The sequence below is a fragment of the Cupressus sempervirens genome, chromosome 7, assembly GCF_028749045.1.
Source record: "Cupressus sempervirens isolate cs-2001-9-10 chromosome 7, ASM2874904v1, whole genome shotgun sequence".
Lineage (NCBI taxonomy): Eukaryota > Viridiplantae > Streptophyta > Pinopsida > Cupressales > Cupressaceae > Cupressus > Cupressus sempervirens.
In genome coordinates this window covers 137,993,381-138,018,167 of record NC_143124.1, presented here as the reverse complement: position 1 = coordinate 138,018,167, position 24,787 = coordinate 137,993,381, and the positions used below count along the sequence as shown (strand labels likewise).

At 35.6% G+C, this 24,787-nt stretch overlaps 1 protein-coding gene and 1 long non-coding RNA gene across 3 annotated transcripts in view; one reads left to right on the top strand and one right to left on the bottom strand.

Moving 5' to 3' along the window:
• The window catches only part of LOC149545892 (helicase SEN1-like), an 87,694-nt gene extending 66,914 nt beyond the window's left edge, over window positions 1-20,780 (top strand). For both annotated transcript variants that reach the window (XM_089790870.1, XM_089790871.1), the window contains 2 exons: window positions 19,568-19,911; window positions 20,479-20,780. In XM_089790870.1, coding sequence (XP_089646996.1) covers window positions 19,568-19,911; window positions 20,479-20,653 — 519 coding nt within the window. In that variant the 3' untranslated portion in view covers window positions 20,654-20,780. The remainder of the gene's footprint in view (window positions 1-19,567; window positions 19,912-20,478) is intronic.
• LOC149545893 (uncharacterized) lies at window positions 11,158-20,522 on the bottom strand. Its single transcript, XR_016353625.1, has 2 exons — window positions 20,391-20,522; window positions 11,158-11,350 (listed from the first exon to the last, which is right to left on the bottom strand). It is a non-coding gene; the product is annotated as an uncharacterized LOC149545893 (long non-coding RNA).
• Window positions 20,781-24,787: the final 4,007 nt, after the last annotated feature.

Sequence of the window (24,787 nt, the reverse complement as noted above, 5' to 3'; positions counted from 1 at the left end):
GAGGTGATTGTATTCAAAGGAGATCGATTGTGGAGTGCCAAATAGGCTCCACAAAGGAGATTTAAGCATTTAAAGTTGAACACTATTCTTTAGTCTTTTTATGATTTTTTTCAAGCTTTTGATAGATTTTCTCAAGTTTGTGAAGAAGTCTTTCGAGTGTTTTTTTCTTTATTTTTATAGATTTCAACAATGTCTAGCAGTCAAGGTTTAGTGGGTGAGGAGGTAAGTCAAAAATTCAATATTGATAAAGGATCTCCTTTACGCAGACATACCACAAGAACTTTACAAGGTCTTGGAGGTGGGGAATTTATTCGGAATTATAATTTTTGTAATGTACAATATAATAGCTCTTATTATTGAGTGAAACTTCATTTTTATGGGCCCTGGTGGTAAAGGGATTAATGTGTGAGGGCCTAGATAAGGAGTTGTCTCCTATACAAATAGTGAGATTTATAAAAGAACCATAACATGTTGACAAATTGATTGCCAAAGGGCAACAAAGTGGTTATAGTTCTAGAAAGAAAAAAACAATGAAATTATCCTCTTAGATAGGTGTTGTCTCCAAACATCTCTTCATGCCTATACCCTCTACCAAAGACAAAGATAAAGGATTCCCCACCTACAAGACAGGTCTATTGGAGAGGGTGTTTAAAATGCAAGCAAAATATATTCTTGGAAAAAAGTTGCACGTTGCCCCTCTTATGCTCTTCCACTCAATTTTGTGAGATCGCCATTTTGGTAGAACATGGTGTCAGCGATAAATAGTGCACCTCCTAGTTTCACAAGTCATGGGTATGAAAAGGTGTGTACCACCTTATTACAAAAAGAGAGAAAATTTATAGAAACTCAATTGAAACTAATTAGAGATTCTTGGATTAAAATGTGTATCTATTGTTTCCAATGGATGGAAAGATGACAAAAACTGTCCTTTGATAAATGTTATTGCAGTGTCCCTCAAGGGGGCAATGTCTTTGAGGCCAATTGATTGTGAAGGGGTAAGTAAAAGATGCAAAGTTCATTTCTAGGATTTTTATTGATTCTATAGAGATGGTAGACAATAAAAATATGGTCCAAGTATTTATGGACAATGCAAAAGTTTGTAGGTAATTCTTCGTAGTCTTCTTTGATGACATCTCGATATTTAGCAAGACCTAGGAGGAGCATCTACAACATGTGCAAGATTTCTTGAGTATACTAGAGAGTGAGTCACTATTGTCCAAGGAATCTAAATGTGAGATCGACATGATATACTCTTATACCTTGGGCATATCATCAATGCAAATGGGATGAGAGTAGATCTAGAGAATATTAGAGCCATCATTGAATGGACAAATCTGACTAGGCTCACATAGCTGAACAAATTCCTTGGATTGTTTGGCTTTTTCAGGAGGTTTATATCGAGGTTTCCCCAAACAATAGCTCTATTGATAGATCTTACAAAGAAGGGAGCCTTTGAGTGGTAAGTATTAACAAAACAGTGTTTTGAGCATTTCAAGTAGGTAATGTCATCTTGCATAGTGTTAGCTCTTTTTGATTTCACTAATCCATTTGAGTCATAGTGTAATGCTTTAGGAGATGGGATCGGTATAGTTCTGATGTAGGAAAAGCACCCCATAGCATATGAGAGCATGATGTTGAGAGGAGTGAAGAAGAGCTATCCAATCTATGATTGGGAGATGTGTTGATGTCAGTTTTGTACCACTGCATAACATATAGGAATTGAATCCTTGATACGGAATATCAAACACTCAACCCTCTCTTGAAAAGTAAATACTCATGAAGACATGAGAAAAACTCCAATGTTCCTTACAATTGTGGATACTAACTTAGTTATATTAATGTGATTTGTTGGTTAATCACATAGGCGGCCTTATGTTGTTCATTCAAGGATTGTCGAACTTTTGTTGTGGTGATGATGAAATCTAGCTTTGCAATGTATACTAGTGCCAAATAATGTTGATGGCGTGAAGATGGAAGGCACATGAAAGTCATTCATGCCCTCCTAGCGCCAAATAATGTTGATGTCAGTTTTTTACAACTACATAACATATAGGAATTGAATACTTGATATAGAATATCAAACACTCAACCCTGTCTTGAAAAGTTAATACTCGTGATGACATGAGAAAAACTCCAATGTTCCTTATGCCTGTGGATATTAACTCAATTATATTAATGTGATTTTTTGGTTAATCACGAAGGCGGGCTTATGTTATTCACTCAAGGATTGTTGAACTCTCGTTGTGATGGTGATGTCTGGCTTTGTAAAGTATATGAGTGCCAAATAATGTTGATGGTGATGATGATGGAGGGTATGTTTGCAAATGATGCTTCTCCTTTTCTAACTTTCTTCTTAAATAAACTCCAACTACTAACTACTTGTTGCTTTACCTTTACTCCTATGAATGGAAAGATTAGCAAATGGGCGGGGATCAAATCTAATGAAAGCTTACCGGCGGCTCTACCTCCATAGATGCAATGATTCAAGAAAAAAAGACTAGATCACCAAGCAAGGCTTCCTAACCAGCCACTAGGATGCTAGTGGCCCAATTTATAGATCCCTATCAAACATCCACTAATATCACCATATAACTATCCATCTATTCTTACGCGTACTAACTTTCTTGAAATGAAATCTACTTTAAAAACTTCAATGAAATCTAACTCTAACTATTGGAAGTAGAAACCATGCACTAACACCAAATGTTCTTAATCACCATGCAAGTCACAACAATGATAAAAAGAAGCAATTTTGGTATTATGTTAAGCAACAATTTTCTCAACCCTTTACAAATGAGAGCAAATGGCCTTATATAGGGGCCAAAATTACAACCAACGGTAGAGATTAAGAGGCAAAATCAATGATCTGTATTAGATCCCAGAAACCCTAATTAGGGTTGCCACACTATCGGCCAATGAGAAGATGCCACCTCATCAATGGACAAATGAAAAAAAAGGAAAAGTGGCAACCAATGAGAAGGCACCAAAATGGTAGCCAATCAGAATTAGACATCTATCCTACCCAAGAAGAAAGAAGAAATTGTCACTTGGGCTTACATCAAATGATCCTCTAATATAATTCTACCCTTTTCTTTCATCTTCTTAGCCAAGGCAATGAACTTGGCTAGCCTGTCGTTGACTTCCTTCATGGGAGGGCAAGGCGTGTACTTCATCTTGAGCTCAACTGAATTCATCATGTTGCTCATTGCTTGCAGTGTCTTCTCGTGATCCTTCTCATACTCCATCTCATCTGTGATTTTTCCCAAGCTATGCTCTACTATTTCATACTCCTGGGCTACAATCTCATCCACTGCTTTACTAACCTTTGGTATAGCAATTTGAACTTTTTAGTGACCCTTATCATCACTCCTGATTACCTTTGCCACCGTTTTTGCAATTTGTTTATGTTTCTCACTATCATCCTTTTTCACTAACCCTTAAATATCTTTGATTGTTCGGACAGAAACCACCTCGCCTCTTGGCATAAGCATTTGCCTTAACCATAGCAGTGCAGCGTATCTCCCCAAATCTGGATTCCGTTCGACCAGCAAAGCATTGCCGACAGCCTCAAGTGCCTGGCTTATTTCCTCAATATTAATTGGCCTACCCTCTTCTTCACTAGTGACTGTCACATCATCTCCATGTTGGTTCGCCGAGAGAGGAGAGTACTCTATACTGTTACTATAACCACTTGATTTCGAATCAGAGCTCACCTCTACCGAGACCCTTTGTCCACTTGTATTAACCTCTTGGCTTGTAGGCTCAATTATGCTCTCCCTTGACGGTGTTGTATTTTTCCTTTTTGCTGGAGGCTCCTAATGTTCTTTACTTTTCTCAACCTCCAAATTTCTCTTCGTACCCTTAATTACTCTTTGTTGCTAGCTATTGCCCCTACCTTTCTGTCCGACTAACTCCGCTAGACCCTCTTTCTCCAGTTTCATCCTCTCATAAGTAAGGTGTACCTTCCAACCTTGTAATTGCCTTAACTTCTCATTGTACCATGACATAATGTGTGGATCAACTGTCCTTGTAACCGCCTCTAAGGAAGGATCCTGATGATCATCCCAATCCACTGGACCCATCTTTGTTCCATCCACTGTATCATAATCTTCCCTTAGCACATTTTCATCCTCTTCCAGTTGATCGGGAATATCAAGGCCTCTCCATTTGATTGCCCTCATCATGTCCATTGACAATCTTGAAAAAGCTAGCTTTCTCACATGAAAGTCATCTTGGGCATTGGCTCAAAAATCTTCTATAGTAGTAATATGTTTGAATGTGTTTTCGTGAGATGCCTTGATAAGACCATTAAGATCGAATCCTTGTCTTGCTCTATACCATCCTAGATGATACCAACTCCTCCGCAGCTACAAAGGTGACAGGATTGGGGTGTAATGTCCCTGTTTTTGGCGAGTCTATGCGGTTGATGGAGTTAGCTCATCATAGTGACCCTCGTGAGCTCACAGGGTGTTTTGGGGGTCCCAGTTGTAAACTTACTATTTTTAGTAAGTTTATTTTTGGCAGTTGCTATCTTTGGCAATGCAGTGGGTGGCTCTAGCAGTTGGTCGTCACTTGCAATTGATCAGGTTAATAATTGCATGAGCTCTTATTTAGTTATTTTTCATTGAGTTGCATTATTATAATAATGACTTTAAAAGATATTTTTAAAAAATGTGTTAGAAAGTTTCTAGTGTTGAGTTCTTTTGGAAAACTTCCACAATTTCTGAAGTGGAGTTTTTTAGGAAACTTTGGCCAATGAAAGGTTATAAATGAGAGCTCATTTCATTGAAAAAAGAACGCTTGAAAATATATTTTCTTTGTGCCTTTGTGGCTTTCCTAATTTCTGACCTGTGAGCCCTTGCCGAAGTATATAATTGGCCGACATACTCCTACTGTACTTCTATGGCTAAGGAGAAGGATCTTGAATTATACATTTTCTCATTGATTCTCTGGCTGAGAGTTTGTGTGAAGTTCTGAGGATTTTCCGAAAATTGTGATTTGTTGCAAATTGTTGCTGAGGTATAATGATATGCATATCTCCTTCTATTCATGTTGTGTCTCGGAGATTGTTTAATAGCTCTAAACTGAAATTGAGAAGTAAAATCGAATTACTTCATTTTGATGTCTGCAAGCTGGGAGATCAGTTTTGGCAATGGAGAAGGGGTAGAATTTCATCTGGAGGCAACGTCCTATGCATTTTAATCATGTTAACTAAATTCTAAGCTGAATTCATCCATCAAGAAATCAAACAACTTTATCATTGGATCTTCAATTTCATTGCCAGTTGTGTGGACACTTACCTCCAGTCATATAAGCTCATTGAGGGTCTGCGTTTTGCTTGTTGTTGCTTGGTGGTTGTAGGTTGGAATTAAGGGCAGCTTGCATATTTGTTACTTGTATATCATATTGGATGAGCAAGCGATTGGCATAGGAGCTGACAGGTGTATCCTTGAAGACCTGCGTTAATGTTTCTATGCCTTGCGATTTGAGTTTGGGACCAACAGCCAAGCTCCATGGCTCGTATATGATTTTGGGTGGGCTAGGTGTTTTGGAGACCTCTCGAATACAATTCATGTTAATATTTCAAAAAAGGTTCAGTCTAAAAGCTTAAGGTGGCAGCATTGTGACTTATAGTGAAGGAATTCTCTGCACACTGATCTAGTCAATTGGAGTATTGCTTCAATACCTATCAGTCCGAAGCTAGTCGAGGTTTTTACACGGGGCAAGTATCATTGCCTATTCCAAATGAGAAGGTAATCCCTGTCTCACCTTTAAGTTTCATCATCTTGTCATAATGCTCAAGTTGCCTAAGCCAACTCCATCAAAACTATCTTGTTGGATTGGTACCTTGGAAGTCTCTTGGGACAAACTGTACTCCCTGCTACTCTGATATATGTAAATTGCAGAAATTGGATGAAACAACTCCCATACTTCTTAACTTTTACTTCTACTTCATTTGAGAGCCTCTTAGCAGGTGTCCTTTGCAATATCCTTACTGTCTTCATGGAAAAAGCATCATTAAACATCTTATAATCTTTCGTGTTGTGCAAATGAAGCTATGGATAGCACTCATGCACCAAACATTGCCCTAGCCCATTGCCAATCACTCCTAAGGGCTTAAGTCCAGGATTTTCATATAGTCTCGCAATCAAATAAAAAAGATAGGATCCCATGTAGAATTGTTTTTGATTTTGTACTATCCTAAGTTGCAACTCTAAATTTTCACTTATAATTCTAGCACAATCAAATTTTCTCTTTCCATTTTCAATTTCATCAATAAAGTAGTCTATCCAGTTCTCGAATTGCATACCTTGAGCCATGCCCATGATTCGGTTGAGAAGCATCATAAGATCGCCATACTCCGGTTTGAAATTCGACTTGGTGCACTTCGATGACTTGGTGACTCCTTTTTTGCCTTTGTATAAACAATTTTTCTTTAAATGAATGAAGTAGGGCTCCCGGTTATCCTGAAATAACTTGGCCGCCTAATCCATCGTTACCACTGTCATGCCTCTACGCTAGGGAATATTAAATACTTCTTCGACCACTTGTTCACTAATGTTAGCCAACACTCTCTTCCCTTTATCAAAAATGATGGACTTGGTCACAATATCAAATCGGGATGCACACTCCATTACCAATTCCGGACAAGACAAGGTAGGAGGGAAAGCTGCCACGTATACAATTTCGCTCTTGTAGATCTTCTATGCCATGGGGGATCGTCTTTCCTTCAATCTATCCTTCAACTATACCATGTTCATTGTGCTGATATTGGTATCACTTATTTGCCTCACTTTCAAGAAGAAGGTGGTCTTAGGCATCATGTCTTCCTTGTCTTTTTCGATATTCGTTCCCTTTGGGTTCTTACTTGCATTAACATCTACCATCCTAAACACTTATTTCTGCCTCTTTATTCTAAATGATATAGACTACACTTATCAATCTCCAACCTTCTTTCTATCGATGGAATCTAGTTTATTTCTGCCTCTCCAAATCCTATCTCTACACTTATCAATCTCCAAACTTCTTTCCTAGGGATGGAACTACCACTTATTTCTACCTCTTCGTTATCTTAGGATGGACTACACTTATATCCCCCAACTTCAATCCTAGGGTGGTCTAGCGTATTTCTGCCTCTCCAAGTGTCCTAACATGAAATCTACACTTATATCTCGCAACTTCAGCCTATCAATGGAAATGATGAAGTGGTGGATGAAAAGTGCAAGAAGAAGATAAGGGAAACTAACCAAGCAAGAACAAGGAATAAACTTTGCCTTTAAAATCAATCTTCACCTCTAAAAATGAATGAGAATCTTACCTTAAATCTGCCTTCTACCAATAATCGGGCCTCTTCAAATTCAGATCAAATCTCAGAAATTTCAATCCTCCTTGCAAATAATGATGCCCTAGCAAATGAATTGCTTACAAAATCTGCCCTATATCAGAATTTAGACTTCCCAAACTCGCCTTCAAATGCAAAAAATATCAGACCTTAAATTGCTTTGCCTCTTTACCAAATAAAATCGCCATAGTTGAAGAAGAAAATCACAGCCCTTGGAGGAAAAATCAGACTTCAAAAATTGTTGCCAATCTCGGAAAAATTAGGCTTTCCCTCTCAAATTCGACCTAGGACAGAAATCGCCCAACTTGCAAAAAATCAGATCTACTCCTCCAAATCGCCTTAGGGCAGAAATCGCCCAAGCAAAGGAGGGGAAAAATGCCACCAAGAAATGGAAAATCTGCCCCAAAAATTGCCCAAGATGGAAATTTGCCTCCCTTAGAAGAAAACTGCACATCCAAGGAGGAGGAGGAAAAAAGGAATGAGGAAATAAGAAGAGGGGAAGCCCTCTTATACCAAACTTTTTGCCTCTCCAAGTGGGCCAACTTGCTTGTAGGGAAAACAAAATTAAATTAGTCCTTTAATGAATGGCTCAGATTTAAATGCAACATTAAAATTACTTAGCCTTATACTGAAATCGGCCCATTTAATTGCCAGTTTTGATTAGAAATTGCAAAATAGAAACACGGTAAACCTAGGAGTTGTCAAAAAAAAATTATTTAACAACATTTTGGCAATTAAAATATCATTAAAATTGAATCTAGCAAGCCAAAATCAATTTTCAATTCCAAATTACCAATTTCCTTTAACATTTCTAAAATCCTCTAGGCTAAATATTAACCAAATTAATGAGATTTTGCAATTTAATCCAATTTCAATTTTGTAATACAATTTCAATTTTTAAACAAAATAAATCCTTTTCCTGGTAGTCGAAATTCAAACTCCAATTTCAATTTCACTATCAAAAGAAAGTTTCCTTTTCACCAAAAAAAAAAAAATTCAAAATTTTCCAAAATAACGAAATAAAAAAATTTCATTTTGAAAATGCTCAAGCTTATACAAATATTTCAAATTTTCAAAAAAAAATCATCTAAGTCCAAAATTTGCAATTTTATCCTGCCAGATATCGTTTTAACCATTGAAAAAATGTTGTTGAATTCTGTTTGGCCTAAGGATAAAATTACATGTTCCGGAAAAAAACCAAGTTTCGCACCGGGTGAAAACAAACCAAACCCCTCCCTGGCCCGAAGGCGTCCAAGGTGTAAAAAGAATTGCTTCAAAAACCTTTGGACAACTCCAAAATTGCCAAGGCAACCGAAAAATTCCCAACAATCTATGAAAATTGCCAAGGCTTGCCCGAAAAATGGGGTCCCCAAAGTTTTGGGGAGATGGTGTGAAAACCTCACAACAAGATGTTGGACATCGTGCATGCATTAACCAAAGTCAAGTCTTATTTGGTTGAAGGCAGTTTTTTTTATCAAAATGGATTATAAGATAATTAAGTATACCTCAACGGCGGCAAAAATGGATCACTATATTTCAGGTCTATGACAGACATTAAATATGTCAAAGGACAGAAAAATGTAGAGGCAGATGCACTCTCAAGCAGGCCACCTATATGCTCTTTAATGGAGATATCAATGGGCTGAAATGAGTAAATTGGTGCAGAATATGCTAAGGATTCAAGGGCAGCAAGCAGGGCAGCAAGCTTGATTGAGGGCACAATTCAAGATGATAGGATATAGTGATTGGTGGTCTCATATTTTATAAGGATAGAATCTATTTAGTGTCTTATTCTCAGTTCAAAGAAGTGATTTTGAGGACATTCCATGATACTACATTGGCTGTTCACCCGGGATTCTTCAAGACATACATGCAGACCCAGGATAGGTTCACATGGAAAAGACTTAAGGATGAATTCCAAAAGTATGTTACAAAATGTTCAGTATGCTAGCAGAATAAGAATGAGCACACATTTCCAATTGGTTTTCTTCGGCCTTGACCAATTACAGATAAAAATGGGAGATTATATAAATGGACTTCATTTTAGGAATGCCTACTGTACAAGGTAAGGATGACATATATGTGGCGGTTGATAGATTGACAAATTTTACACATTTCTTTGCTATTGCAGCCACCTACACAGTAGCCCAAGTGGCTGACTTGTTTTTCAAGGAGGTGTTCTGGTTATGAGATGAACCCTGCTGGTTCAACCACCATCCAACCTTGTGCCTATCTTAGTTTTGGATTGTATTTGCAATGTTTTCTATTTTCTCTTGAACTATATGCTTTTTGATTCTTTGAAATAATAAACAATAACAATGGAGCTTGCATGAAATAAATTCAGAAACTTCTTGTAACTTGCAGCTAAGAATTTCTCTCAACCTCTTGATAAACTATTACAATGTATTGAATAAATTATCATATTGCATACATGAGTAATTATTGAAATCAAGAAATGAACTCAGCAGCAATTATTGGAACCTGTTATGCAGACGGAGCCCATGAAAATACATCAATTTTGTTCCAGATCATCACCCTATGCATCAATACCATTGATCATCCAATATAGAGGGGATTGTGAACCAAAAATGATATAGACTTGGACCTGGGAATTATTTACAGGGTCTAGTTGGCTCACATGAGCTGTAAAAATGGATCCGTTGCCTCAAAAACCTCCACAAATCTCTGTCAAAAAGCTGTTATATATTACTGCTAGCCACCTATAGAGAATTCTGCATTTAAAACCTCTGGAGATAATTCAAACTCTTCTATATACTAAACATTTAATCTCAAGCATGACCTCTGGATTAAGCAATAGTCATCTTCAAGAATCAATGTGTATTTCACCATCTCTTATTGCTAAAAAACAAAGAAGAAATTTGTTCCAAGCCCAATTTGCTGAAACCTTGACTTGTACTAAATGCTTCTCAATTTCAAAGGCAAAAACATCAATTCATGATTGGTTCAATTTCTAGCTTTAGCTTTTTATAATTCCTCATAAGAGATCAAACCATGGAGCTTCTTCAACAAGATTCAAATAACTTAAAGGAATTTGCCTTTATTATAAGTTGACATTCATAAAAAAACATTAGTTATTCCCTTGAATTAGGCAGCCACTTTTAAATTATCATTAAATGCTCATTAAAGGGTGTTAAAGGAGGATGATTGCAACAAATTTATTAGCATTGCCTTGTTGTTTATATATTTTCCAATGGCAGTGATATCACTCTTATTTATATTAATGAAGAGACTATCCATCATGGTCTAATTAATATAATAACAATGATTATTTAATTATATTATATCTCATATGTTTTATATGTATATATACATATATATGTTTCTGCACTTTAGTTTCATTGTTTATCCCACCAAAGCTACCAAACATCAACACTCCCTCTTAGCTAGGGAGGATAAACACATGACCATATATGTGTTGAATTTATAGCATCTGTCGGATATCTTCTATCCGATTATTGCTCAGAAGGAACTTCAGATACTTCTATTTATATACATATATGTATATATGTGTGTGTGTGTTTGTGTGTGTGTGTACTTACACACACACACATGTATATCTACAAAGAGCATCTAAGTTGGCTATATATCTATATGTTAAACTGATTCAATCTGGATTCAACATCTGTGAATATTCAGCGACCTCACTGTGATTATAAATTTATATCACATGAACATGATTCCATTGTTCCTGCCATCGTAAGCCATTTAATCATGTTATATTACTGACTGCTATCAGAGATTATAATCTGGCAGACATGGATTATGATCGGGCTTCATTGAGACATGGTAATGTATTTTGCTAGACGCCGAATGTGAGTTATAATCAGTGATTAAGAGAAATAAATCATAATCAATAGTTAAGGGTTGTCTCATATGTCTCTACATGAGACACAACCATCCAATCTCTATATATTCAAGTAGCATAATCGCTTGGAAAAACATCAATCAACACATGTTATTACCAGCGATCTGCTAACAGAGATTCACCTGCAATAAAAGAAGAGAAGCTTCAGCATTATTACTTGAAAGATTTAAATGCAAGTAAGATATTAAGAATCATCTTGATCTATTTATATATAACCCTGCTGTGATAAATATCAGATTTAGAGAAGTCAAACTTATCATTATCTGCATATACCCACTGAATAAAGTTCTACCTCTGATCTCATTTTCCTTAACATGGTATTAGAGCCTAGTTGGCAGAACAAGCATTAAAACTGACTATGACTGATTCAAAATCACCGAAATTCTATCTATTCATCATATCAATCATGGTAAACAATATCAGAGTTGAGGATAGATTGGAAGGTGCCTCTAACTTTTGTTAGTTTGTGGTGACTGATTAGGGAAGTACTGTACAAACTTCATAATTCTTTGGGCCCTATTTTATCGGGAATTTTGGGCCGCCATGTTGTAATGAATTATAACCCTAAAGCGGCAAAAATATTTGTATGAAAGGGCTTAGGGTTAGGTATCTTTCATAATGTGTGATGCCAAAATTGCTTCTTGCAGTGGTATTGAGTTGTAAGAGATTACAGTTTATAATCAAGTTGTAATCACTGGATCGTAATAATATTGGACTTGCTGTTTGGTGGACGTAGCCCCAAGATTGGGTGAACCACATTAAATCTTGGTGTCTTGTGTTCTCTTCTGTGTGATTTATTATTTTTTGATATTGTTTATATTTGCATGTAATTGTTATTTCTGTTTGTGGTTTAATCCTAACAACTTTGTTTTATAGAAAATTCGAATCATAACAATACTTCAAGAACTTGAATTGGAGTCATTTATAGACGGAATCATAAGGCTGAGAAAATTATCATTGATGAAGTTGAAGATCTTATTCTTCCATCAATAGAAAAACTAACATCAGCATGTGATGTGTTCAAAACTATTCAAGACACATCTGAGATAAACAATTCAAGCAGATTGCTCGCATTAAAACAACTCCTAAATATCAAGATGGACAAAGGAGATACAATCTCATCATACTTCTCCAAAATCTTTGAATTAAGAGATCAACTCGCTACCACTGGAAACAATGTTGACGATGTGGAATTATCTCTTATAGCCCTTAGAGGACTACCAATATCATGGGAATCATTTATTCAATGCATTAGTCATCCCTCTATACCCAAATTTGATCAACTCAAAAATGACTGTACTTAAGAAGAGTCTCGACTAATCTCGAGAGGGTTTCAAGGAGGACGAGATTCAAGCATTATATGCAAAATCAAGCAATAAGAAGGGAAAATTCAAAAGGAAGAGAAGAAAGAAAAACTATAAGGAAAGAGATCTGTCAGAAGTCCAATGTTATAAATGTGACAAATTTGGACACACTCACATGTATTGCCCATAAAGGAAGAAAAATCCTATCAACATGGCTGAAGTCAAGGAAGTAGAAACCAAGGATGAAAAATATTCACTATACTACCTTGCCTTATCGAGTGAGTTAAATACCAATAAAAACACCTGGATAGTCGACAGTAGAGCCTCTAGTCATATAACCGGATACAAAGATAAATTTGGGACTCTTGAAGAATTTTCAACCAAACAAGTGATGATAGGTGACAACTCCACTGACCCTGTGAAAGGAATTGGGAGCTGTTCAGTACAACTAAGTGCTAGAGTTAACTTCCAATTGAAAAATGTCCTATTTGTTCTGGGAATCAAGAGAAATATTATCTCTATATCCGGCCTTGCAAATCAAGGGTATAGGGTATCCTTTCAAGAAAATAAAGTCCTATGTTGGCATAAAAATTCAAACATTAAAAATGCAATTTCTATTGGAATTAGAGAAGGTAGCTTATACAAACATTGTAATTCTACGAATCTAGCCTTGACCCATGAAATTGGAAAGACAAATGAGATTTGGCATAGAAGGCTAGGACATCTAAATTTTCAAGCCTTGCCCTCTATTGAGAAATTTGTAAAAGGCTTATCTAACCTTAAACATGAACATGAAGGGATATGTAAAGGGTGTGCATTAGGAAAATCCCAGTGAACATCAATCTAAGAGTATCCTTGAACTCATTCATACTAATCTATGTGGACCCATGTCAGTACCTTCATTAGGAGGATACTCATACTACATCATCTTTGTGGATGACTATTCTAGGAAAACCTAGATATATTTCCTCCATAGTTCCAAGAATCACGGCGATTCATGCGATTCACGCGATTTGGCGATTCGATTCAAGCCAAACGATTTTTTGTGAATCGGTGAATCGAATCAGCGATAAAGGGTTTATGAAATAAGTTACTCACTAAATTTCAAGGGTTTTTTAAATTTTCCGATTCATGGCCGATTCGATTCCGATTCATGGCCGATTCACGATTTGATTCGGCCTTGCCGATTTCGATCCGATTCCGATTCTTATTACTTTGATTTCCTCAAACTAAAAGAATCAAATGAGGTTCTATCAAAATTTAAAGAATTCAAAGCCTTAGTTGAAAATCAAATTGGTAAGAAGATCAAAATTTTAAGATCTAATAATGGAGGAGAATATATCTCTGAGAACTTTAAAGAATTTTGTATATCTGTTGGGATTAAGAGGGAGTATCCTATACCCTATAATCCTCAACAGAATGGAGTAGCAGAAAGAAAAAATAGAACTATCATTGAAGAAACTAAGGAAATGATGCACAATCAAAATCTGCATACAACATTCTAGGCTAAAGCATCTAATACTGTTGTATATATTCAAAACAGATGCCCTTATGCAATTCTAGAAAACATAACCCTTGAAGAAGTCTTCACAGCAAAAAAAATTGATCTAAGTCGTTTACGAATCTTTGGTTGTCCTGTATATATCCATATTCCTAAGGAGAAAAGAACTAAGCCCTCGGGAAAGAAAGGCATATTCGTTGGATATAGTGATTCTTCCAAAGCCTACTGAGTATATGTGCCAAGATCAAGGACAATTGAAATCAGTAGAGATGTCAAGTTTGATGAAGATATTTCATACAAAACTTCTAAAGATATAGAAGAACATAATGATGATAACATTCCTGAGAATGATGAAATTTCTATGATTGAGAGGGAGAGTGGTATAGAAGATAATGGACCCACTACACCTAATACTACCGATAATCCAAATCCACTCAATAAGAAAAGACCATTATGGGCAAGAAAATATTTGAAGAAAACAATGTGGCCCTTGATGAAATGCTTAGAGAAACCAAGAAGACTAAAAACCATTCATGTTATGTTGCTCACCTAAATGAATCTACTAAATTAGAACCTTCTAAAGTTCAAGAAGCTCTAAAATCCCAAGCCTAGAAAGATGCCATGATGGAGGAATATCAGTCTCTATTAAAAAATAATGTTTAGGATATTGTGCCAAGGCCCAAAGACAAATCTGTTGTCTCCTCAAGATGGTTATTCAAAATCAAACAAGCACCCGATGGCAGTATTGAAAAACAAAAAGCCAGATTTGTGGCCAAAGGATTTTCACAAAAGGAAGGAATCGATTATGATTAAACTTTTGCTCCTTACACATCTCTCAAAACCATACTTGCAATAGCTGCATCCAAAGGTTGGAAGGTACATCATATGGATGTTAAGACCACATTCCCAAATGGAATCATTAATGAAGAAGTATACCTGGAACAACTGGAAAAGTTTGCTATCCACAACAAAGAGTCACATGTCTACGAATTGAAGAAAGCTCTCTATGGTTTCAAACAAGCTCCTAGGGAGTAGTATGAGAGAATAGACTGCTACCTCATCAAATTAGGGTATTCTATAAATGAGGCAGATCCTAACATATACTTCAAGAAACTAGAGGGAGATATGCTAATACTGGTTCTCTATGTTGATGATCTTCTAATAACAGGTGAAGACCAACTAATTGTTAAATGTAAGCAAGACCTCATATATGAATTTGAGATGGACTTCTTAGGATTAGAAGGAAAACCAATGGAAGAATATGTTTTCCTAAACCAAGGAAAGTTTACAATTGACATATTCAACAAATTTGGCATGATGGACTGCAAACTGTTATCCACTCTTATGGAGACAAATTTTCATAAACTCAAAACTAAGGCACATAAGTCAGAGACCATTGATCCTACATACTATAGATGGATAATTGGATCCTTGATGTACTTAGTGAACACTCATCTTGATATTTGTTACGCTACAAGTGCACTATGTCAATTTATGTGTGAACCTAGGAAGATTCATCTCATGGCAGCAAAGCATAGTTTGAGGTACTTGCAAGGCACTATTGGACTTGGTCTAAAATATGACAAAGTTGAGTTACAACTTCATGGATATTCAGATTCTGATTGGGCCAAATGTTCTATTGATCGGAAGAGCACTACAAAATGTTGCTTCAGTCTTGGATTTGCAATGATATCTTAGTTTAGTAAGAAGTAATATTTCGTTGCTCTAATTTCCACCGAAGCAGAATACATAGCAGTATCCATGGGAGCAAGAGAAGCAATATGATTAAGGAAGTTGTTGGTTGGGCTATTTGGGAAGCCTCTAAAACCTACAGTTATACATTGTGATAATTACAGTTGTATCAAACTCTCAGCAAATCTAGTCTTCCATAATAGATCAAAGCATATAGAGATAACTGTCCACTACATCAGAGATATGGTAGATAGAAGTGTCATTAAGTTAGAATACATCAGTACTGAAGAGCAATCTGCTAACATATTCACCAAACCTGTTGCTAAGTTTAAAGTTGAATACTTCAGAGGAAAAGTTGGTAGGACAAAACTATAATTGTAACTCCTCAGATAATTTCTCAGTTTTGTGTTATATATATATATATATATATATATATATATATAAAACTTTTATTGTTGTTTAAAGAGTTACTATTGTACACGTGGTTTGTTAATGAAAGGTAACGACCTGTCACGAGATGCTAGGTCTCTATTGTAAGGTGACAACCTTAACAATAGATTGACCTATTGTCATAGACTTTATGAAATTGTTGTCCCAGAAGTTGTCGGATAGTATGATAACAAAAGTATCATGATTGACTACTGTTGTTGTCCCCTATATGAGTCGGAAGTCATGATACTACTTGTGCTGTGTTTTCTATTAAGTTCTTGATCCATTGTCATAGTAAGGGACTATATATATATATATATATCTATAAAACTTTTATTGTTGTTTAAAGAGTTACTATTGTGCACATGTGGTTTGTTAATGAAAGGTAACGACCTGTCACGAGATGCTAGGTCTCTATTGTAAGGTGACAACCTTAACAATAGATTGACCTGTTGTCATAGACTTTATGAAATTGTTGTCCCAGAATGTGTCGGATAGTATGATAACAAAAGTATCATGATTGACTACTGTTGTTGTCCCCTATATGAGTCGGAAGTCATGATACTACTTGTGCTGTGTTTTCTATTAAGTTCTTGATCCATTGTCATAGTAAGGGACATATTGTCCTATACTGTGCCAAAGTTCGTGACAATGTAAAGAATCATGATAGACTACCTTAGTCCCAGGGTGAGCCGGAGATTATATTTCTATGTTACCTTAAGATCAAGATCAAGCATCTAAGAGACTCTACCCAGTTACTGTCCTGGAATGTGCCAGATATCAGAAATTATGTTAATGAGAATTTGAATATTAGACTGATGAAATCTAGAGCATCAGTTTGTGAGATAGCCATATCCTCTCTCGCTAAGAGAGATTTTTGAATTTATAGTGTCTGTCGGATATCTTCTATCTGATTATTGCTCAGAAGGAACTTCAAATACTTCTATATATATACAAATATGTATATATTATGCATATATGTATACACACACACACACATATATGTACTTATATATATATATATATATATATACACATATGTATACACATATATATATAAATGTATACACATGTATATCCACAGAGAGCATCTAAGTTGGCTATATATCTATATGTTAAACTGATTCGATCTGGATTCAGCGACCTCACTGTGATTATATCACATGAACATGATTCCATTGTTCCTGTCATCATGAGCCATTGATTCATGTTATATTACTGACAGCGATCAGAGATTATAATCTAGCAGACACCGATTATGATCGGGTTTCATTGAGACATGGTATTGTATATTGCTAGAGATTATAATCTAGCAGACACCGATTATGATCGGGTTTCATTGAGACATGGTATTGTATATTGCTAGACGCTAAATGTGAATTATAATCAGTGAGTAAGAGAAACAAATCATAACCAATAGCTAAGGGTTGTCTCATATAGAGACATGACCCTACGAGCCCAAAGGGCTTGTAGAGTCATGTCTATACATGAGACACAACCATCCAATCTTTATATGTTCAAGTAGCATGCTCGCTTGGAAAAACATCAATCAACACATGCTATTACCTAAGATCTGCTAACATAGATTCACCTGCAATTAAAAGAAGAAAAGCTTCAGTATTATTACTTGAAAGATTTTAAAGCAAGTAAGATATTAAGAATCATCTTGATCTATTTGAATATAAACCTACTGTGATAAATATCAGATTTAGAGCAATCAAACTTATCATTATCTGAATATAACCACTGAATAAAGTTCTACCTCTAATCTCATTTTCCTTAACAATATGACCTCAATGTAATATAAAGATAGTCTCCTGAATGTCAACTCATTTGACATTCACTGTGTACTCTTTGAGCAATGGCTTCCTGAATGTCAACTCATTTGATATTCACTAAGTACTCTGTGTAATGGCCTCCTAAACATCAATTTGCATAAAATTCACCATGTACTCAAAATGTTCATAAGGTATGTGCATAAGCATTCTCATAATGCTTACCATATGAACATCCACTATGCAAAGTATAATCTATGATGATATTCATAGACATCGTAAGATATCCATCATAATAGAGATTTAAGTCATTGTAAGATTGTCACCTTCAATAACTTCTACAAATAAAAGTGATAATCATTTGGAAATCCTCACTTCCTCGTGATGTACACAGGGGGCAGGCCCATTAAAACCATGTAGTCACACACATAGACTTTTAGACTCCCTCTGAATATCAATCTTCGTAACTGCTCATCCAATGTCACCTTCAAAGAAGTGTTAAGACTCCCACTGAATCTATATCAATATCCCTTTATCTCATTTGTGTAAAATCATAAACTATCTCCATATGTGTCAAATCGGAGAAATGCATAATACTATCCTTTGTTCTTCCCACAAATTCCACCTTTGCCCGATCACCAATCAATCTCCGAATCCTTTTAATTCCCATCCTTGATGAATTTGTCCACTATATTGTTTCATCCGCTTATATATGCCAATGGAGTTTTGTAAATTGAATCTTGTCTTCCTATGCCCTTACGTGGATGCCCTCATGGTGTTACTTGGTGTACTTGGTGTCCCTCACACTTTTAGCCTTCTGACTCTCAATTGACCCACCTTTATGCTCCCCCATGGCCGTGCTTCTGAGGATCTGATCCCTTTATTCACTGTAGATGGGATTATTATTTTTGTGGTGCTTTTATTCATATCTGTTTTCTCCCTTGACACCTATTCACGCCTTGGTTTTATTTATTTTTCTTATTTCATCAAGTGAAAACTTGTGTTGGCAAACAATTGTTTGAAATATTGGGTTCTCGATGCAGTTTATAAAATTGGTGCAACAAAACTTATTGCTTGTAAAAGTCGCCTTTGATAGTCTCTCATGATCCTCATCGTCAAGGCATTGAGTTTTATTGCTCTAAAAATATTAAAATAGGATATTTTCCCCAGTCGAATATTTGATAATTTTCAGGTGATATTCATATTTAAAACATTTGTTTCTTCAATTAGATTCTACAATAATATTTATTACTACCCTCCATCCACGAATACCCTTTTGAAAGAAAAATCTCTTTCAGATCACAGGTTTAATCCCAATATCACAAGCCCTTGCAAACATTCTCTTTCAAGAAAAATGACAAATTGCAGCAGTTACACATACCACCTATCTAATAAGGATAACTTAGTTTAAATTTGTTCCTCACTCATGAATCCATTAAAGGCACTGTTTAATTCAAATTCTACCAATAAATTAATTGCATGATTTTACTGCTATCCTTTCCTGTGGTTCAAACTTTCACGTATGATGAATTGTTTTCTCCATTTATCGTTTAAACGACTTGGGGACTAATTATCGGAAGTGTCTTACTTGAACCTGTGCATTCTGCCCGAATTAATTTCTTCATCTGATTTTATCAGGTTACATTCAGTGACGAGTTTAAAGATTCATTTACAAAACTGAAGGGTGTAAAAGTGCGACAGCAAATAACCAACACAATACTCAAATTGGCTAATGGTTGGCGAGAAACAGGGAAGCATGCTGGTTCTTCAAAGAAAAGTCTTATAAATGTATATGCAACCGCAGGAACACATTTAGTGTGTACAACTGATGTTGAACGAGAAGATGAAGTATTCCAAGTATTAAAAATATGGAATATTCTTACCCTTCAAGAACTCCCTGGCCTCAAGCAACGCTTGGAAAGTATTTTCTCAACATACACACCAGGGTATATTGAGCGATGCAAAGAAAAGCTTTTGGACAAGTATGTACTATTTTCCTGTTCAACCCTGCTCTGTCAATGGAACTTTAAAATTTCTTTATTATTTTAGTTTAAATGTTTTTAAGGATTGTGTCTATTGAAGAAATAAAACTGTTTGCAGCAATAATTTCTCAGAGAATAGCTGCTGATACTTAAACAATGTCAAGTTCACTTCAATTTTGAATATAGGATACCAAACATTGTCTACTTAGTATTAGATGCGCATTTGATTGTATTTATTAAATAATTGAAGTTCAGTATATAGCATGATTTAGACTATTAAATAATCAACAATTATTTAATAATTCACTGTTGTAACAGATTTAATTTCAATCCCGTTGTGTTATTCTTGCTTATTCAGACCTAAGACATAATTTTTTTCCCTTTATTACGTGTGCTTAATAATGATTTATATGTTAACCCTTGAAATAAATGATTGCTGAAATTAAAAGATGTTATTCCTGTAGCTTAGTCTTTATTACCATAAGAAATGACAAAGTAATATGAAATCACTGATCATATTTGTTCTATTTATTTCCATCTGCTTATCTGATGGCTATCTTGCTCCAGCTCTGCGACAACAGTTCTACCAAGGCGATGGAAGCAGGATCCTGGGTTTGTCTGGTATAGGTCTGCACAGAAAACAGAAATGCCCAAGACTCCACGTCGGAAATCGTCCAAAAAAGTATCCATTTCGTCGAAGCTTGCGATAGTCGAAGAAAGTTTATCGCAGATGAAACTATAAATTCTGTTTAATATTTCTGTCTTTATACTTCCAGATTTCATATCTGAGTTGCTGGAAAAGTGGCATTTTCGACAGCTCACTTCATATAATGTTGTACATATATTTATTTAGTCTTTTCTTATCAGAATGGGCTCTCTTTTAATTCGTATTTCTATTTATTCATATAGATTCTTATAGGCGTATTAGCATTTGTGTCCAGCCGTTAGTTCCTCTCTTTCCGAGAAAGTATTGGAATCAATTCAAGTTTTCAATTTAATTCACTAATCAATTGATAGAATTTAAAAGATTAAAAGAAATTTCAAATGTTTATATTTTTTTAATTTTTTATTATTTTCTAAATCACATTTTTCATTCAGTCATTGGACCATATTATTTTTGGTAGAGAAAAATACAACTAGCACTTGCACCAGAAAGAGGTGCAAGGGGTACGCCAATAAGTTTTATTAGAAAAGAAAAATTGAAGAGATGTCAAATTCAAGGGTTTTTTAAAATTGTTAGCATTGAATTAATATTTTATATAAAATAGAGACGTATATACACGAGTAACTTCTTCAGAGGTTCAGACATTGTACATTTGTTGAAATATTTTTTCAATTGTATATACAAAAGGATTGAAAATCATAAATGAAGCTTCATATTACATAAGGAAGTGTATAAAAGGAAAGGTCTTCAGCAAATTTTGTTCCTTAGGAATCATTCATTGGAAAGTTCCTTGATCTCATCAACTAATAAGTAGGATATTCTTTCAATTGATAAGTAGGATATTTTTTCCATAGCATTTTTGTGAAGTAGCTTCAAAGATATGATTCAACTATGTAGGTTTTGAGTCGAGTTGATTGACCCATGTTTCATGAGTAGTGGCTCACAAGAACCCATATATCATCAAAATGAATGGAACACTTAAGCAATTATTCCATGTTTAGGTGATTCTAACAAAGCCAAATCTTCCCATGAGGTCACATATTCAAGAATACATAAAGTTGACTATGTAACATGTAACCATGAGCATAAGAATGTCATAGATAAAAGTCAAATAAGATTTACATGCACATTGAAACATGTTAGTTGTATGATAGTGAGATAGCATATATTCCACTAAATTATATAATTAAGATCTTGTTGGAAAAAAATGGTATTTTAAAAATAGTTAATTAATCTTCTCGCATTAATACAAGACCTATTAAAAGCTAGGAATATTATTTTTTTGTTATTCTTTTTAACTTGAATAGAATACTGACAAGATTCATCTTGGTTGAGAGTTGTGTAATATCCATGCTATGTTCATTACTAATAACTATTCCCATCGAATATAATATAGATCCCACTAAAATCACTAAAATGAGATGAGCCTTAGTCTTTGTTGTTGTGGCTATCAAGCATACTTTTATCTATAAAAGGAACATAGTCTTATCTCTTTTGAGCTTAAATTTAAAATTTTAGTTATCAAGTTTGGAGAATGATTGAAATCTTTCTTCTATTTCTAGCATTTTTTTTCAATTTATTAAATTTGTTAATTTATGTAATATGTATATTTATTTTCCTCCAATCAAATATTTAAATGGTAAAAATGTTAGGATAAACCACGGACAGAAATAAAAACTACATGCAAATATAACCAATAACAGAAAATAATAGAACACACAGAAATGAACACAAGGCACCAAGATTTAACGTGGTTCACCCAATCCCTGGGCTACGTCCACCAAACAGCAAGTCCGATCTTATTACAATCCAGTGATTACAACCTGATTACAATCCGTAATCCCTTACAGCTCAATACCGCCGCAAGAACCAATTTCGTATCACCACATATGAAAAATACCCAACCCTAAGCCCTTTTTATACAAGTATTAAACCGCTTTAGGGTTATAACATGTCGGCCATATGTCGGCCATAATATGTCGGCTACTTTCCAAAACAATTTTTTTCGGGGCGATGCCCCGAACTCCACTATTTATGAAGTATGTACAATACTTTCCTAATCAGTCACCACAATCTAACAATCTCCCACTTGGGGACTGATCAGGCTCCACACTAAACAACAATCTCCCACTTGGAGACTGATCCTGTAGCAATACAACTACCGCATGGGGCTCCCATTGGATCAAACCACCTTGGACTTTGCTGTTCTTTTATTCACATTTAGTCTAAAAGACCAACTAAAGCTGAAGAGGAGTGCAGCTTCTCCCTTGTTACAACCTTTGTCAACATATCTGTTGGATTTTCATTGGTATGTATCTTCTCCAGCTTTAACTATCCATCCTCCAAAACTGACCGAATAAAATGGTACTGCAACTGTATGTGTTTGGTCTTAGAATGCAGAGCTGAATTCTTAGCAAGATGAATGGCACTTTGACTATTTGTGAACAAATAATTATCCTTCTGAGGATGTCCCAATTCTTCCAAGAAGAATTGAAGCCATATCATCTCTTTGGCTGCCTCTGTAGCAGCAACATACTCTGCCTCTGTAGTGGAGAGAGCATTAATCTTTTGTAGCCTAGAAACCCAGCTCACGGCTGCCCCACCAACAGTAAAGACATAACTTGTAGTACTCCGCCTGGTATCAATATCCCCAGCCAAATCTGAGTCAACATAGCCCTGTAAATCAGTAGTAGAGCCCCCAAAGTGTAAACACTTATTGGATGTTCCTCTCAAATATCTAAGAATCCACTTGACAACATTCCAATGCTCAAATCCTGGATGACTCATATACCTGCTAACGACTCCCACTGCATGTGCAATATCTGGCCTAGTGCATACCATAGCATACATCAAACTTCCTACAGCTGAAGCATAGGGTACCTTGGACATCTTATCCTCCTCTTCCTGTGTCTTGGGACACATCTCCTTAGTCAATTTCAAATGACCAGGTAAAGGTGTGCTGACAGCTTTAGCATTCTCCAAAGAGAAACGTTGCAACACCTTCTCAACATAATCAGCTTGAGATAGCGTCAATGTTCTGTTCTTCCTATCTCTGCAAATCTTCATACCAAGGATTTGTTTTGCTACCCCCAAATCCTTCATAGCAAATGCATGTGCTAATTGGCATTTTAGCCCCTTAATATGATCCATGTTAGACCCAGCTATAAGCATATCATCAACATATAAACATAAAATAATGTAGCTATCATCATCCAACCTCTTAAAATAAACACAGTAATTTGAATGACACCTATTATATCCATGCTCATGCATAAAACTGTCAAATTTCAGATACCATTGCTGAGGTGCTTGCTTCAAGCCATATAAACTTTTCTTCAATTTGCACACTAAGTTCTCCTTACCTTTGACCTCAAAACCCTGTGGCTGAGTCATATATATTTCTTCATCCAAATCACCATGAAGAAAGGTTGTTTTAACATCCATCTGCTCTAAATGCAAATCTTCAGTAGCCACAAGACTTAAAACAGTACGAATAGAAGTCATTTTAACAACAGGAGAAAATATCTCATCAAAATCAATTCCCTTTTTCTGTGCAAATCCTTTTACAACTAACCTGGCCTTAAATCTTTTCTTACCTCCTTCCTCTTCTTTCAACCTGTAAACCCATTTATTCTGTAAAGCCTTTTTACCTGCAAGCAACTTGCACAAACCCCATGTCTTATTTTTCAGCAAAGAGTCCATTTCATCTTTCATTGCAGACTCCCACTGAATCTTAGTATCCACCTGCACAGCTTCATCATAACTTTCAGGTTCACCAGCATCAGTAAGTAAAATAGAATACAAAGAGGGAGAAAACCTTTGTGGAGGTCTAATTTGCCTTGTTGATCGTCTAACATTCACTGGTGTGTGTGGTATTTGTTGTTGCAGTTGTTGCACATCATGAGGAATGGCTGGAACATCAGCTTTTGGAGTATCATCCAACACTACATAATCATCTTCTTTCTTCTCATGTTGCTGCAACAGATCTTTGTACAACACTTTTTCATTGAATATGACATCCTGGCTTCTTATAATTTTATGATTTTCAAAATCCCAAAGCCTATAACCAAATTCATTAATGCCATATCCAACAAAGACACATTTCTTTGATTTAGCTTCTAGCTTGGTTCTATTTTCAGAGTCTATATATGCAAAAGCTTCACAACCGAAGGTCTTGAGAAAAGAATAACTCACCTTCTTACCAGTCCATGC